Genomic DNA, 18,216 nt, shown 5'->3' on the forward strand with positions numbered 1-18,216 from the left:
TCTAGCTGGAAACCATGGGTGTTCTCATATTTGGATTTGCTACGGGGGAGCTTTATCCATGCCGAAAGTAGTGTTGAACCCGTGATTATCTCCAAAAGAATCATGTTTGCTAGTGTTGAACCTAGAGTTGAAAGTTTGATCTAGATTCTTTTCAAACTGAAAAATAATCTCCCTTAAGTACGTGTGAAATCAACAACCAAGATTATCAGCAAGTGCAGCCTTTCTTTTTCAAAGGGAAACCGGGTTTTGCTCGGATTCAAGCTTTAGAATTGTTGGATTGTTCTATCCAACTGTTATTGTCAATCAACTTTAGTTTTGGGCTTGGGCTTGGGCTTGGGCTTCAAAGTTGGAACATAAAATAGTTGCAGTAGACTAAGGTGCGTAAGCCCTAAATATGCATATTTGTGATTACTGGAGATTTCAGTAAACTCATCAACGAGCAAATTTTAAAGATCTAAACTCAGACGACAATATTTGAATTGTCTATACAGTAATCGGGAGAGAAAAACAATAAGTAATCTTATACCGCACAAAGATGCTCCTTACAACTCCCTCAGAGCACAGCAGAGCAGAAATTTCTATCTTTTAGTTCACACCTAAACAACCTCATGACAGTCACGTGATAACTGAACCTCTAAGCATTTTGTCAGTATGCTAATTTGAACACAAGAAGTAATTATGGTACAAAATTGCCCAAATCAGAGTTAGTACTGGTAGCCTTGCTGTGCACTGATGTTGTGGTAGGTCCCTTGCGGTACACTAATGTTGGGGTACGATCCTTGCTGACCAATCAATTGGTAGGGGCTTTGCTGATAGGAGCCTTGATAGCTTTGCTGAGCATTCACGTTCTGGTACGAGCCTTGCTGAGCATTTACGTTCTGGTACGAGTTTTGCTGAGAAGAAGCCGGGAAGGATGGAAGGATACTCTGTGATGCACTAAAATGCTCGGAAGAACCCCGGATGTCGACCACGCATTCAGAGCCACCAGATTGAGAGTCTTGGAGCTTCATTCTTGCTCCCCCAACCTGAACAGAAAATAAATTTCTCATACACAAGTTCTGAGTTTGATATTGTACTGCCTTAATCAAGTTGAAAATGCAGATGCATGACTAGTAGATGATTCAAAAATTTTAAGAGTAATGCTATATACCACATTTTTATCCCACAGTGCTGACGTAGCAGCCCCAACCAACCCTTTGATTATTTATTTTTTTAACAAAGGTTGATTCAAGGGTTAATTAAAACTGTCACGCCAGCATTGTGAGATAATTGCGATAAAAATGTAGTTTCTAGTGTTACTCAAATTTTAAAATATAAGGCAAATGTGGGCATTCCCCAAAGGGTAAAATATTCGGTTTTCATTTCTACAGCTATTGAAATTACGGACTGACACATTTAAATGAAATGGAGCTAACATTATCGTTATTAAACGAAACACAAGACATATTGAAACAACAAGATCTTCAAGGACCATCTAAATTTAGTTTTTACTTTTGTTTGAAGTGCAATCCACAAAAGTAATTCCCAATCAAAGTTGTAGCCGTTCTACCAAATTTCTTCTCTTCTAGTAGGCCATAAGGTTGCAGTAACATACCTCACCAACATTGGAAATGTTCCTCCCTCCTGAACCAATAACAGAACTAACTGCATTGTTTGGAATCTTAACATCCAAAGCACTATTGACATTGGGGTATCTGGAACAAAAAAATAACCACCATCTCAATCACGGTAATTAATTGTGAAGTTTACAAGAATAAGGATTTGAATGGCACACTACCCAGTAGCAGCTGCCGTAACTGGATAGCTCTGGGGTTCATATTCATGTCCATCAACCTTCAAGAGCATCAACTTGAATTTAGTTATCATGGCAGGGAAATTAACACAGTAGTACCTTAATCTGTAATCAAATAAGAAGGGGAAATTTGCTCGAGTTGGAAACACGCAGTGGAACACAACAAATCAAATGTTGGTCCAACACAACAACTATTGCAACCATGTGCCTCAGAAAAGCTCTAACATTAGAAATCAATTAGATGTTTTCTAGAATGTCTATGAATCAATAAGATCATTAATGTTGATTTATTATAGGCCCAAGGATGCCATATCAATAATGCACCCAAGGGTGACAATCAAACTGAATGAACCATTATACCTGGTAAACCGGAAACTTTAAACATGGGACTGGCACCAACTTATATGAGCTTCCACAAACCCATTTAACTATTATCAATCAGGGGACATTTGGCACACATTAAAACATGCTCAACAATAGACGGGGTCAGAAGTGGTAGAAGTGGGAGCGGTGGCGGGGTCGGTAGGATGGCCCAGTGGCAAGAGCAAAAAGTTGTTACAACAGAATGCCAAAAGGAAGTGACCAACCTTTTGGAAGTAAGGAATTGCCTACGAGTGTTCTAAGTACAATACGACAATTTGATGAAGTATAAATTATACTCCATATCTAACCATTATGCCCCTACTTATTTTTTTTGATAAGTCATTATGCCCCTACTTATTTATAGGAGGATGCCTCCAGAGTAGGAGTATTATCCACAAATATTATATATAGATCAGAGTATCTTTATGTTATGATATTTATCTAAGTTACTATATTTTAATATTATGAGCTATTATTAAAATAGCTTATAATTTAATTTAAGAATATAAACACATCTTCATCGTACTTTTTATTACCTAATGCGTGTAAAAAAAACTATCACGCATCCTTCAATAAAAAGACATTAAAGGTTAAGACCCTTAATTTTATTTTAATCCATAAAAAATAAAAAAATTTAAAATCTTTGTTCTCATAGGTGTAGTTTATAACGAAAAGAAGTATTAAAAAAAAAAAAAAAGAATAGCAAGAAGAAAATATAAAAAATAAGACCCTTAATTTTATTTTAATCCATATAAATTAAAACATGTTAAAATCTTTTCTCCCATATGAGTAGTTTAAAATAAAAAATAAATAAAAAAAGAAGAAGAAAACCTGTATATTATGATTCCAAAACATTAATAAAAAAAAAAATTAGCAGGAGTCTCTAATATTATTTAACGCAATCAAATAAATCCTCACATCATGTTCAACGCTTAATATCTCTTTGGTGTTTCGAAAGTATTTATATTATTTTTATGTACAACAATCAAATAAATTTTTATCTTGTTTTGCTTTCAAAAGCATAAAAACACTTTCAAAAAATTACTCAAAATGGAGTAAATCACATAAATGAAAAAAAATAAATAAATAAGTCTTTATCTTAGTTTAATCCATATACATTAAAACATGTTTAAATCTTTGTTCCCATAGGTATTCATGGTTTAAAATGAAACATATAAAAAATTTTAAAAAAATAAAATAAAATAAAATAAAAGCAAGAATACATGGTTTAATCTAATTATCAAAGCATTAATACAAAATTATTAGGAATTTCTTAGTATGATACCTATTATATTTCAATACAAATAAAGTGCAAATAATTATGAACATTAGAAAAAAAAAATATATACAAAGAAAAGAAAACATTTTATTTTTATGAAAATTTATTCTCATAGGTATACATGGTTTATATGGATTCTAATTATAAAAATGGTGGTGGAAAGAGCAGGACGTTGAAGCTGGATAGCCCTAGTTTCTGGAAGGTTCTTCTCGGGGTCCTCAGGTTAGAGCTCCTCAGATCAGACTTGGACCGGGTTGCTTCGTCTGTGGCCCAGCTCTTTAGGCTAGGACAGAATCCCAAACGCTCCTCAGGTGTTAAATGTACTCGGGTTGGGTTTAAACCCATTTGGAAGAATAAGAGAGGGTCAATTTCGATGGGACGTGGCTTCACTTCCGCAGGTGTGGAGTCCGGGTTCGGATATGGGTTCGGATTCAATTTCAGGTATTTGTTCAAATATGGTTTCGGATCCGGGTTCAGTTCCTGGCTCCGATTCTACTCATTTTCCTCTTCTGGTCTCTCCTATGGCTTCCTCAGAGGCTGGTTGGAAGCAATTTTATGATAATCTGTCGGTGATTATTCCCCAGGTTCATGACCCTGTGGATTTAGGGCGTGGGTCGGAGACTTCTGCCTTGGGTCCTCAAGTTTCCCTTGCGATGGGCTCGCCAGAAGGGAGGATTCTTCCTTCCTCATCCTTGGAAGAACCCACGTCCAAGCCTCTGAATCAGCACAAGCGTAAAGGGAGGAAGCCGAAGTCAGTGGTGGGTCAAGGAAAGCTCGAAGATGTGGGTTTTCTCAGGCGAGGGTTTCTAGAGTCGAGCTCGTCCTCTCTTCCACAGGTAGATCGTGGTTTCTCAGGCGGGGGTTGTTCTAGTCGAGCTCGCCCTCTCAATTATGCGGGTGGTCTCTAGGCAATCTCTCCTTGGGAGTTGACTTTGGTTTGCTCTTCGATTTTCGGGGATAAGGGGGATAAAACTGCGGCTTTCCTCTCCTCTGCCCCTGATGAGGATCATAGGTAGTGGGATAAGATTGAGGATTGTGAGCTTTAGGGGCTGTTCCTTGTCGGGTCGGTGGTGACGCTATTGCTTCTTGTATACTCTGTGTGTACTAGAGGCGCATTACACTGTTTTTTAATAAATTGCAATTACTTATCAAAAAAAAAAAATTATAAAAATGCATAGAACACAAAGATACAAAAAAGCAACAAAGTTTTTGATTAAATAGAAACCTCATATTGAATCAACGCCAAATTCAACCTCCACAAAACAAAACAAAAAAGAAAAAAAAAAGGGGGGAGAAAGGAAAGGAAAGGAAAGAAAGCAATGTTCTTAAAAAAAACAAAACAAAATAAAATTATGTACTTCAACACTCTGTTATTCTCTTAAATGTCGCTGCTAGATGCTCCTAATTTCACAATTCAAGATCTTTCAAACTCCAAAGAGGGGTAGAAATAACCAATCTAAAAGACTAATATGACTTTTGAGCTTACTTGTACAATTTCTTTCATTATTTAGTTATACGTTGAGGCATTACTAATATGTCTAATTCTTTTAGAATTAATGCATGCAATACCTATATGATCAATTATTGGTAGTTAATGCAATATGTTCTTAATTTTAAATTGTCTCCCTATAGTTTTGGAAAGTAGTAAATTCTGAAATCATAATATTGTTCATTAAAATTTTGAACTTAATGAAATCCTATATAAGGATTTTTGAAGTAAAATTTTGGAAGAAAAAAAAAATCTCACCACATAAAATTAATGCATGCAACACCTATTTGGTTGAATATAGGATATGTAATATGCTTTTAATTTTAATTTTTTAAAAAAAATCTCACCACTTAATGCGGTTATAATGACACTTAATGCTATAATGCAAAAAAGTCATTATTTTGAAATCATGACAAAACCGGTTCAACTTTTAAAATTCACCGGTTTTTTACTTAAAACATTGGTTCAGTGTTAAAAAATTATAGGTTCACGCCACATGTCACAATTCTAGGCCAACTCTAAGTTGGAACTCGGCTTTTATATATATAATTTTTAAAAAAAAAAAATCTCACCACTTAATGCGGCTATAATGACACTTAATGCTATAATGCGAAAAAAAAAATCCTTATTTTGGTCTCATGAATTCACACCCATGATCTTTTCATTAAAGTACAATAAATTTATTACAATCATGACAAAACCAGTTCAGCCTTTAAAATTCACTGATTTTTTTACTTGAAAGACTGGTTCGGTGTTTAAAAATTATATGTTCACGCCACGTATCATAATTCCAGGCCAACTCTAAGTTGGAACTCGGCTTTTATGTATATATATGATATGATATGATATATGGTGACCAACACTAGCCTTTCTTTAAAATGAATATAAAAAGCAAATGAATTTAAAAATAACGACATTCACAGAGTAGAAGATAAAAAGGTACCTTTAGGGGATCATATCTACCAGAGCTACCAGCTCCCATTGGGCCAGATGGTGGGAACCCACCACCAGGCATGCTTCCTACAGAACCAAATCCCCGGGCAGGGCCAACAGGAGCACTTTCTGCTCCAGCATTTGCGTCCCGCAGAGTTCTCACTCTGAGCCTTGAGGCAATCTCTGCCAATGCATCTTTAGCAACACCAAAGTTTCCAGACACCTGAATTACCCAAAGCACACGGATAAGTGCGGATAATTGCATGACTCAAAAATTACAACAATCAGAAAACAGTAGCAACAATGGCATATTACAAAGAACATATTAAAAAATGCATGTTCTAACCCCATCACCTGCACAAGCTCTTCATCATCGGCTGCACACTTAGGCTTGTCATCTTTGGAGTAAACACGAATGTCTGCCTGGGTTCTCCTCCTCATCTCATTAATAACATGACCTCCTTGACCAAGAATGCAACCAACCTTACTTGACGGGACAAGAAGCCTAGTAATGATATTACCTTTTTCAGCGTGTTCACTAACTTTATTCTGAAGCTGAAGAATTGCTTCAATGGTTTCTGATCTTGGATTCCAGAGAGCCTGAAACAATGTAAGTACAATAATCCACCACTAGTATATTGGCAGCAATAAAACCTCATTGACACCCAATAGTCGATATACAACAGGATGTCCATATGAGTAATGCTTATGAACCATATGAAGAGGTGTAAGAGAGAGAGAGAGAGAGAGAGAGAGAGAGAGAGAGAGATAGAGAGATTGTTGACGTGCAACAGAAAAGGCAGACCTCAAAAGCAGACACCCGAATCACACGTTCATCCGACTCAGCTGATGCATCCTGAACGTGTATACTGGCTCCTGTCTCCTGCTGTAATTGTTTTACATTAGAACCTCCCTTGCCAATCACCCCACCAATTTTCCCAGCTGAGCACAAAATTTTCATAGAGAACTCAGCTGAAGCTTCAGCACCAGGTCCAGGAGGAACATCATTGAAACCCCCTGGTACAAATCTGGAATGCTGATTTCCATACCCCTCCATCCATGGCGTAGGCGGCATACCATGGGAACTAGGATTCCGATGGGACCAAATTGGATTTCCAGGTGGAAGCATACTAGGCATGGGAGCTCCAGGAGGATGAAATCCTTGGCCTCCAAAAGGCATAGCAAAATTCAGAGGAGATTTGTCCTTGCGTGGATTCTGATGCAACAGCGTTGATACTTCGTAAAGTGCTCTCTTTGCCACATCTGGTTTTCCAGATATCTGCAATATACCTTCCAAAATTACAAATTGTAGGGAGTTCCAAGAAAAATCAGAATTGTCCAAAACAAATTTCCAAATATGAGCATGTTCAGAAAGAAAAAAAATAAAAAGAAAAAATGGAGGCAAGAATAACACAAATTAAACATAGCTTTTCAAGACATGAACAAGGAAAAGCACAAAAATTAGTTAGTAGTATGAGATTAGCAAAGACAGCTGATAATTCTTATAACAGCGTCTATGCATCAAGAAGACAATTTTGTGGCAACAAACTTCACTTCACAATGTTTGGATATGTGCACATATCAATCATTTCAGAAGCACCAGCAATGACTTACAGAGACAAAATCATATAGTGAACCAATAAAGGGAAAACTTATTAGATAGATGCCAAGAAGATTCTATACTTCTCAAACCTTCATTTTTCAGGGCAATCCTCTATACATTATTGCCACTGAACCCAATCAGGCTTGACCAGAACTTACATAATGCTCAGAATTATTAATTGAAAACCTGCTTCGAAGTCACACTATGAAGTCATTAACATTTTATGCAAGTAATTCTGGGTCCCAAAAAAAATCCATGCCATATTTACCACATCGAACACTCAAAAAATCAGAATGGACAAAATCACACAAACTGAGGAGAACCAACCTCAATGTCACCACACCACATATTCAGTCACTGGAGATAAAACGTTCAAAAATCAACAACCCAATCAAGTAACATAGCCAACTCAGACTCCACTAAAACCTTCAAATCTTAGCTTGCAGGATGAAACAGCCTGAAACCATGATTCAACAGCCATTAAATGGATTGAGAAAAATTACCCACTTAAGACCCCAAGACTAAGACTTTGAGCCTCACCTAGTCAAGGAGGCCAAAGAAATCTAGTTAAGAAGTCATTTTGGCCGTGTTAAGCCCATATCTTTAGCCCTTAGAAGTTAGATTTAGTCTTTTGCAGTCTTGTTATGTAGGGCTAAGATTTGTTTAGTATGGGGATTTGGATTTGTCTTTAGTAGGGATTTTCAATACTGGAAAAGAATTTAGATTATCTTTCTCTTGATTGATGCATAATGGATAAAGATTTACAACATGAGCTTGTCTATTGTACAGTATTGTAACTCCTCTTCCTCTCTATTCTTCTGCATCTTCTTTCTTTATTTTCTGCACCTTGTCGAAATGTAACTACAAGCAGTTATAGGAATCCACTCCTTTACACTGTAAAAACCATATTATACGGAGCCCAATACTTTTCCTATCAAAGTCAAATCCTAGAGACAAAGGCCAAAACTACAAAAACCAGACTCTATTACTGGTCTTGTCGCTGTTGAGAGCACCGTTGACATACACGATTACTATTTGACTGGCTTTATGTCATCCCAAATCAAACTACAAACCTTAAATCCCCCGGTTATCCCAGCCTTTCCTCACCAAATTAACGCCTCAAACCCACTACCAAAAGCCTTATTCACTGCTGTCCAGAATTTCCAGCACCTTATTCCCATAGTTCTTGCATAATAACTTAATAAGACCTATGAAAGATTGCACAAGACTCACAATCATAATCCACCACCTTTCTCACAAGATACACCACTTAGGCTCGATAATACAAACCCACATGTCATGAAGGGATACTGCGTTAGTTTGACAGGTAAAAGATTATTTCTAGGTTAAGCATTCAGTTCAACCAATAGAAGAGAGATCAAACTAACAAAATAATGGCAAAACCAAAATTTGGGAATTACATGGCCCACCGCTCCCTCTTAACCCAAATAATAAGGAAAATGCAAGGTTGCACCACATGCACAAACACACATAGATAAAGACTAAAAGATGTTTCAAGATTTAAAAGCTATTTCAGAAAATAATGCAGTCAATCTATCATTTTACTAGATGCCAAAACCTAGAAGCAAATTCACCTATTAAGGAGGGGAGGGGTGATTAGTTCACAAAAAACAGCATATAATGAAATCGTGTAATACTTAATAAAGAAATTGTGAATGATTTAAAAGTTCTGAAAAGAATGGGTGATGTATTCTGACGCCACCAGAAATATCCTATACATTCTACTCATTGATGATATAAGATAGCATGGGACAACAATAGGAAACAGAAAAACTAGATTGAATTTTAGAGAGAGAGAGAGATGATCAACATAAAGGCACTGATACTTCCACCAATTCATATTTCTAAAGTTTGCCACTTCACTTGTTCACTGTCAATGAACAGCAGTAGTGAGAAGAAGTCAGTCCACCCACCTCTTTTTCTGCACGCCTGGCCTCATCCTTTGCATCTGCCACCATTTCATAGGCATGCTTGAATTTTCCAGGTGCATACACAGTTGATCATACATCTTTTAAACTCAAACTCAGCCCAAAAAACACAATGCTTCGGAAAATATATATATATATATAACACAGCACATCACTCAGCTCAATATGGATCATGGTGTCTTGCATCTTTGAAGACGCTAACAAACTTTCCAGTCAGCTACTCATGATAAGCATGGGAATAAACAAGAACGAGCATCAAGAAGAGGACCTGCATTCCACTATACTGATTCACAGGATGGAACTCAAGTTACACATCCATCGTAGTTCGAAATTGATAGAAAGCAAAACACTGTCAAAAGCCAACGGTCTCCATGAAATTCAAATCATGTTAACCTTATCCACTTAAGCATTGAGTGAACTTCCTACATGAAAGGACCATATCAAACTCAACTAATCATTTTTGTCTTAGATATTGGTATCATTCAATCCACAGCCTTTCCACTTTCAGCTCTCACATTCATCATACAATAATCCTATTTAGTCCACTTGTATCGATATTTTACAATAGGCTAAAATACATTTTGGTCCTTTTAAGTTTAGTTTTGGGTCAATTCAGTCCTTGAAGTTTCAGTTTGTTGTCAGTTTAGTCTTTCCATCCAAAACTGTCAAGCTTGCTCTCGATGAATATCACATAACATGTACATGAGCATAAAATGACATAACTTTAGGGAAATTTTCCATGAGAAAAAATAAAATCAAATTAAAATTAAAAAAGGCCATGTCGCATTTGTTTGGCAATATTAGCAACTCAAAAAACAAATGTTTACTTTTTATTTGTTGTTTTTATTAGGAAGAAAAAAAAAATGTAACTCTATCTCTCTGCCCCCACCATCTCCGCCACTCCACCACGAGAGCCAAATCCACCACTATTGTGAGGTCACCACTATCTACCCTTCTCTCTTTCTCCTCCCACTACTCACCTCCATTCTCTCTAGACCATCTACACCACTCCACCACTATCACAAGACCTCCACCACCTACCTTTCTCTCTTCTTCCTACTCCCCCCACCAATTCAACTTCAAGTCTCCACCAACCAACCCAACTATCTCCTCGCAAATTTAAATTTTTAAGAATTGAATCATTGTTCTTTCACATCTCTAAATGCATGTACTTGTTACAACGGATATTGAAAATTTGAAAATGAAGCCCTTGCAAAATGGAGAATTCCTAAAAACCCTATTGATCCTCAAAGTAGGTGGTCGTGGTGGAGTTAGGGCTCTTGCGGATATGGACAAATTCATTAACAGCTCGCGGTTTTTCCTGAAAGTTCTATTCATTTCATTCTTTCTCACGGGATTTTATTTTTTTACTAAAATGATGTCATATAAGCTCACATGCATGTCACTTGACATTGAACAAGTTGCTGCTGCATTTGGATGGAAGGGCTACATTGACATCAAATCAAAACTTCAAGGACCAAATTGACAGTAAACCTTTAACTTAAGAGGGACAAAAATGTACTTTAGTCTTAAAAGTAAAATTGGCAAAATCCTAAAAACATGCTAGCGAGATATTTTCCTGAGTTATTAAAGTCGCCAGACATCTAGGGAAGTGACCATTACATGGACAAACAAAGGTTAGAACACATCTTTGCAGGAATACTCCCATGTTTTGTCTCAATGATCAAAACATAAACTTAAAACTAAAAGTAAATATATTTCACTTAGCACTGTGGGTTCCAGATACAGAAGAAAATTTCTTAAACCAGGATTCCTTTGACCTATCAGCAATTTTTCCTAGCAGCAAAGTTCACACTATGATTACTACACAAAGGAACGTCACTGCTCTGCCAATAGCCAGCTCAGTCCATCTTGAAAAGTAATGATATCTTATACTGCTTTACAGAACCAAAAATAGACATACCTATGGACATCTTTGTACTCAAAACAGAAGACTTCAACCAAGTCTCATAATACAGCTTGGTAAGGATAAGTTCCAAATCAAACCTGATCATTATCCTTCTTATTCCAGACCCAGAACCGAATCAATACAATTTCCAATCACATGAAAAGGTTAGTGCATACATACACGTGTCTGTGTATTACCTACGAGACAAAAGAAACATGGGAAGTCCCAAGGAGTCATTTTTTTTTTGATAAATAATGTCATATCATTGAAAAAGCGCAGAAAGGCACAACTCCAATACATAGGAAGCATACAAGAGTTCCCCTAAAATGAGGAAACAAAAGAGCATAAATTTAAAAACTCTGCAAAAGTAACACGACTCGGGCGATGATGAGCCGATATCCATAAAAATAAAGTGTTAAGCACATTTCGACACAACTCCAACACCGATGTTTCGACATCTTCAAATTGCCGAGCATTCCTCTCACACCAATGACCCAACATTACACATAAAGGAACCTGCCTCCTAATCATCTTAACTTGACCACATCCCAACGAATTGCCGCAGCTAGTCAACAAATCCAGCACCTGTACGGCATAACCCACTCCACCACAAACAAAATAATAAAGTAGCTCCATAGATCTTGTGCAATATCACAATGAAGTAAAAGGTGGTCAATGAATTCCCCACTCTTCTTGCACATTTAGCACCACTCAACCACCACTATATTTCACCTACGCAGATTATTGTGCGTCAAAAATTTTCCTAAGGTTGTTGTCCACACAAAAAACGACACCCTCGACAAAGCCCTAACACACAATACTTTTCCAAGGAAATGAAGAACCTTCCTGGCTAGCTAAGACTTTATAGAATGACTTCACTTCAAAGTGTCCCCTCTTGGAAATGCTCCAAACTAACCTGTCCTCCGCTCCATGTCGAATCGGATAATAAGACAACCGCGCATAAAAAGAAAGGACCATCTCCACCTCCCAATCTTGTACTAGGCGTGTAAAGACAACATTCCATTGTACAACTCCATCTTGAACATACAAATTATCTACCACCCATGCATCTATATATCGAGCAATGCTGAACAAAGCTGGATAACATAGCTTCAACGGACTATCTTCATACCAAGGAGTCATATTTGCACACCAGATGCAAAGAACTCATGCTTCTAAAGCTAGAAAAAAGCTAGAACAAACACGTAAATGGTTCTTGTCATTCCTAATAAACATTAAGGGGCACCCCGAGAGTCACATCTATATCTTTAGCTTTTGGAGAACATACGGCAAGGGCAAGAAGGAAACAAACTCATGTCTCAACTGAAACTGGGAAAAAAAAAAAAAAAAAAAAGAGAGAGGAGTGAAACCTAGGCATATATTAGCATCAAGTCAATCCCCATTGACAACCAATCATGCCAAGAGCTTGCTAAGCCTGATATGTAACTTGCATACCCACACCCTATAACTCATAGTCCAATAATACAATGCAGAGAAAATGACTATTGAGGGTACATTATGGAAGTTTGAAACCCTAAGCAAGGCTCCAGTAGGTTCATCTGACTCCCAATATCAAAAGGTCGTTTCTAATTAGGTAACCATTTCCTAAATGATGAGAGAATCAGCATGCACATAACGCCACATTTCTCCCACAGCTGCTGATAAGTGGTATTACCGTGCAACAATGATAAATAATATGGAATCGAAAAAAGAGAGAGAGAGAGAGAGAGAGAGAGAGAGAGCAAGAGAAAATCAAGACACAGATTTACGTAATTCGGCAATGTGCCTACATCCATAAGAGTGCGGCTATTTCAATAATGATTTAGGATTACAACATAACAAATTTATAACAAAACCCTACTGTACGAACAGATATGGAAAACCCCAAAATGCATTCTACCCTATTGTCTCGATGCTCCGCCAACTGGCCACTATACTAATACTCTCGTATTACTTTATATGCCTGAGAGAATATGAGCCACTTGTTCCAACAATAAGAGTCTACAACATATATAAGGCATAAAAACTTGGCGCATCAACTTGACATCACATTCATGTATCAAGACTAAAGGTAAAGGTTTTCATTCTCTTTCCCACCAAATTCATTCCATATGTCTCATTTTCGTTCATCATTAGTATTAACTCAAGTAATAAAGGTCATTAAATGCAGCATATACAGTGCTACAATGCCTGCTGTATTAAGACAAGCACCTCAAATGCAAAACTTATAACAGAAAACAAGATCTGACCATCAAGCCAAACCACCCCATCAAGTTAAAAAATTTAAAAATTTAAAAAAAAAAAGGGAGGGAAAAAGCATTTTTACTTGTTGACCCAACTAAGCCTGAATTAAGGCCATTACCCAGTATTGATCCCACCAAAGTGGAGTCCTTGGAGAGAAGATCTGGATCCAATTGTATCCTTCAACTGAGTCTTTATTCGAATCCATTTAAAAATAAAAAATAAAAAAAGAAAGAAAAGCATGCTTACTATGTCAACTTCTTGTCCAGAAGATTCATTTCACATGCTAAAAGGAGCAAAATATAGAAACCTTACCTGCACCAATTCATCAGTGCCCATAGCACATGCAGGAAGATGATCTGCAGGAAGAACACGAATATTTGCACCTGTCTCGCTCCGCAATCTTTGAATAACATCTCCACCTTTGCCAAGAAGACATCCTACCATGTAATTTGGAACTAAAAGCCGTGCAGTGACAACATTGTTATCATTATCATCATCAAATGTCATGCCACCAAAGAGATCTTCCTCAATAATCCTGTCATGAACTTTTGAGAGAGCATCCTGGGCAGCACAGTAAGGCTCCATGGGCTCCATTTCATTCTCCCCAGCTGAATCTTCATCATCATTTTGTTTCCTTGAAATTTTGTTAGGAGAACTATAGATAATAATTACTCTCTCATCTGAGCCAGGAACAGAGTCGGCAACCGTAATCTTCGCCTGTGTCTCTTCTCTCAGGGCTTTGACTATGCTGCCACCTTTTCCAATGACACCGCCAATTTTTCTAGAAGGGCAGAGTATACGATAGACGGTATCAACAGCTTGAGAATCCCCTGAAAACTGTTCACGGCTTAAATTATTCCATCTTCCTTTCTTATTGCCTCCTTTCTTCTTAAATTGGAAGCTGGGGCGTTTCTTGAAAAAATTCTGCGTGTTCCCATCCATCCGGCTGAGAGAATTGATACTAAAATACAATCGATTTGAACAAGATCAAACCTAAAAAACCACCAAAAAGTTATCATGGTTGTTAGGCAATAATAACCCAAAAAAAAAAAAAAAAAAAAGGCATCGAATACCATTTTTATCTAGTACAACGAGTACCACTCCAATCTCCATAACGACCATACTAACCACTAAACAGAATGATCCAAGTAACAAGAAGCCAGTTTTAATTTAGTTTTATTTAAATTTAAGATTCAAGGATACTTCTGTAATTTTAAGATTTCTGGACATGGGATACATTTGATCCACTAGGTCTTATTTTTAGTTTTGTTAGGTTATGATGCTTTTATTTGCGGGTTTCATTAACCATTTTGTTTGGGAATCACATCAAGTCTAAATCCTACCAATGTTAGGTATTAATCGACTATTTAATATGGACATAATATGTTCTATTCGATGGAGAAATATATTTTGCTAAATTTCAAACCTATACCCTTTCTCCCATGTATTACCACCCAAAAACTCGAACATCAAAACGCTGTTCTCATATTATTGTTCAGATCGCCAGAACAGCCTCCAAATTTGGCCCTTTCTCACCATCCTTCAGCAACAAATCCTTACCCTTTTGAATTCCAAATTCCCTAGACTTTACCTACCTCTTTTCCACCACACATCCTAACCCTAACCATCACAAAAGTCCAAAACGCACTGCTGCCACAAAATCATCATTGCTACTGCACTAGGGGCGCTGTTGTGTAGAATATGGTGCTTTCATACCTTTTGTGGTGTCTATGAAGGGGAAGGAACAACATAAGTTTTGAAAATCGTGAAAGGACTTTAGAGTAGATTAAGCCTTTATTTTTCAGTACCCAAAAGCTACTTTTGTTTCTCCTTTAGTAATTAGTTATCATGATTTCCTGTTTCTTTTTGTTCCTACTACCTAGGTGGTTTATCTTATATACTTATTGTGTACATGGAGGAGCCTTACACTTCTAATGATATCTCGATTATTTCACAAAAAAAAACTTCCACAAAACAAAAAAATGATGAAACAAAAGGTAGGAAGAGAAAAGAATTGCAATTTTAGAAACTGAAGTCCACACAAATAGCCAACTTCCAAGAAGTCTATTTTCAGTTCTTAAATAACCACATAAATAAAGTCACAAATCAAGATTTCCGGTGGAAGGTTTCTAACTTGCTAGGTTCTCTTTGTATAAGTTTCTATCGACTTTTTCTTTACTAAAAGCAAGACAATATCTCTCTCATGACCTTCATAATTTTTGTAGTTTGTTTTTATGCTTTGAAGCAGTTTCTAGTCTGAAGATTGATCTAACTAAATCAGAGTTAGTCCCGGTTGGCAATGTTATGAACGTTGAAGGTTTGGCTAGCATTTTGGGCTGCAGGGTGTCTTTCTTTCCATGAATTATCTAGGTCTACCCTTGGGAGCTATGTTTAAAGCCAAGTCTATTTGAGATGACATCATTGAGAAGGTAGAGCTTCGTTTGGCTGGATAGAAGAGATTGTACTTTTTTTTATATAAGTGGATGGAAGAGGATGTACTTATCTAAGGATGGGAGAGTTACCTTGATTAAAAGCACTTTAACTAATCTACCTACCTATTTCATGTCCCTTCTCCCCCTTCTTTTTGGTGTAGCCAATTGCCTAGAGAAGTTGCAGCATGATTTTTTGGGGAGTGGTATGGGTGAAGAGCTCAAATTTCACTTGGTCAACTGGACTAAAGCATGCCACTCTGATAGCGGAAGGAGGGTCAGGGGTTAAGAATTTCCTTACCTTCAACCAGGTTCTTATGGGGAAGTGGTTGTGGTGCTATACTCATGAGAGAAAAGATTTATGCAGGGTGGTTGTGGATTCAAAATATGGCAATGCTTGGGGTGGGTGGTGTTCTAGTGTGGTTCATGGGCTGCCTGGGATGGAGCTCCGAAAGAATATTAGAAGAGGTTGAGGTGAGCTTACTATAAGGTTCTTGTTCCCATGATATCACTCCTTTCCCTGGAGGAGTATTTGGCAGAATAAAGATCCCTTGAGAGGACTATGAGAGCACCTTAGTGGAATTAAATGATTTATTCTTTAAGACTCTCTTTCTTTAGGTTGCTGCCTCAGATTTGTATTTTTTTCAATTTTCATGATTTTTTAGCTCTCCTCTCCACTACTTGCTAAGTTTCTCTATTGTATACTTTCTATGTACTTGGGCTGCACCTTTGTGCTTTTTAATGACTTTACGATTACTTATTAAAAAATAATAATAATAACTTTACCACAAATGTACAAGAAACACTAATGTGCAACAGAAGTTGGAAAATTCATCAATTGTAAACCAAAATAGACAAAGTTACATGGTTGCAGAAAAGAGAACTGTGTACGAATAAAAGTACCTTCTTCAATTTAGGCTACAAATTCTACCAATCCCGAATCATAGTTAGACACTCCACCACAGTTCATTGAATTGTTTCGTGAATACTTCAAGCCCGTCTCCTAGGGTTTTGTTTAGTCTCTGAACGGAATCCTATTCAAACACAACCGAAAAAACATAACAATTCAACAGAAAATCACACAAGCATTGGCCCCTACTTTATCATTCTTAATGACATGCACCATCATACAGCTGGAACTTCCCAATTCAAAGGCAAAATCAAGCCCTAGAAATCACAGCGCTTCTAATACATACTAAGTAAGCAATGCTTGTAGTTTATTGGTACTGATTACTTGTTACCAACCTCGTTTAAATACGACTTATACCTTTTCTCAGAAGAAAAAATTCATATACGCACAGTCGCATTCAAGGATTAAAATGCAAATTGAAGAATGCGTATAGAAGCTCGATTGAGCTCAATTTTTTAAGTTTTTTTGGAGAAAATTTCGGGAAAACTTTCGAAAAAATCAATTTATATAATGCGAACAATTAGGTCTAGGTTTTCGGAGAAAAATTCAATTTCTGCCACAAGAAAGTTACACATAGAAGAAACAAATCAGTAAAAACCATAAATTAGGGTTTCGGTGAGCGTTGTAGAGAGCGAGAGAAGTGTACTCACCAGAGAGAGAGAGAGACGTATTTGAATATACTGAGAGAAGATTGCGAGAGAGGAAACAGCAAGAGAGTTGAAATCAGTGCCGCTAGCCGGGTCCAGTGGCATAGAGAGAGAGAGAGAGAGAGAGAGAAATGGTTGCTTATAGGGCTGAATTTTGATGTTCTTTGTGGAAAAGGAAATGGGCTTGACCCGTTTAGATGGTTTTCTGAAAGCGTTATGGATCATAAGAGGCCTCTGTTGTAATGGGCCTAATAGGCCTCTGATGTAGTTCAAAGAAACTTTTCTCTACGAGTGCAACTTCTGTCCGGTCAGGGCAACAAATAAGGGCATTATGCCCACCAATAAGAAGTTGACACATCACTTTAGAACAAAAAATACAAGTGTTGGCAAAATACTAGATCCAATCCCTTCCTTTCATTCTTTTAGCATGAAAAAAAAATAACAAGACAAAAAAATCTACTAGCCATCGCCCACCCCAAACACCGCCGCCACCGCTGTTTCCGCCGCTCCTCCATCGCCGGCTCCACCTCTCCACCACCGGTAAGTTCAACCTCTCTCTCTCTCTCTCTCTCTCATGGCATGGGTCTCTCTCTCATGGAGTTTTGGAAGTAGTCACTGGAAATTGTCGCTGACAACCCCCGACTCCAAGAGAACTGGGGCATTTTGGTT

The 18,216-nt window shown here is 37.3% G+C and overlaps 1 protein-coding gene across 3 annotated transcripts; it reads right to left on the reverse strand.

Annotated features, from left to right (window-relative positions):
- Nucleotides 1-455: 455 nt before the first annotated feature.
- Nucleotides 456-17,697, reverse strand: LOC133859251 (KH domain-containing protein At4g18375-like). 3 transcript variants are annotated; one of them, XM_062294586.1, is made up of 9 exons: nt 17,551-17,697; nt 16,894-17,024; nt 13,874-14,554; nt 6,662-7,135; nt 6,211-6,456; nt 5,867-6,079; nt 1,778-1,833; nt 1,595-1,694; nt 456-1,025 (listed from the first exon to the last, which is right to left on the reverse strand). In XM_062294586.1, the coding sequence occupies exons 3-9, from the start codon at nt 14,501-14,503 to the stop codon at nt 705-707; spliced, it is 2,040 nt and encodes a 679-aa protein (XP_062150570.1). In that variant the 5' UTR covers nt 14,504-14,554; nt 16,894-17,024; nt 17,551-17,697; the 3' UTR covers nt 456-704. The 3 variants fall into 3 exon arrangements, with proteins under 3 accessions (XP_062150570.1, XP_062150571.1, XP_062150572.1); XM_062294587.1 differs by lacking the exon at nt 16,894-17,024 and having other exon boundaries at nt 17,551-17,695; XM_062294588.1 differs by lacking the exons at nt 1,595-1,694; nt 1,778-1,833.
- Nucleotides 17,698-18,216: the final 519 nt, after the last annotated feature.

This window comes from Alnus glutinosa, chromosome 2 (assembly GCF_958979055.1).
Source record: "Alnus glutinosa chromosome 2, dhAlnGlut1.1, whole genome shotgun sequence".
NCBI lineage: Eukaryota > Viridiplantae > Streptophyta > Magnoliopsida > Fagales > Betulaceae > Alnus > Alnus glutinosa.

Excerpts from the sequence above, each read along its gene's own strand:
- LOC133859251 (XM_062294586.1), bottom strand. The coding sequence starts at position 14,503 with ATGGATGGGAACACGCAGAATTTTTTCAAGAAACGCCCCAGCTTCCAA. Across the intron at positions 7,136-13,873 it reads GCACTGATGAATTGGTGCAG|ATATCTGGAAAACCAGATGT; the intron begins GTAAGGTTTCTA and ends GGTATATTGCAG. Across the intron at positions 6,080-6,210 it reads ATGATGAAGAGCTTGTGCAG|GTGTCTGGAAACTTTGGTGT; the intron begins GTGATGGGGTTA and ends TGGGTAATTCAG.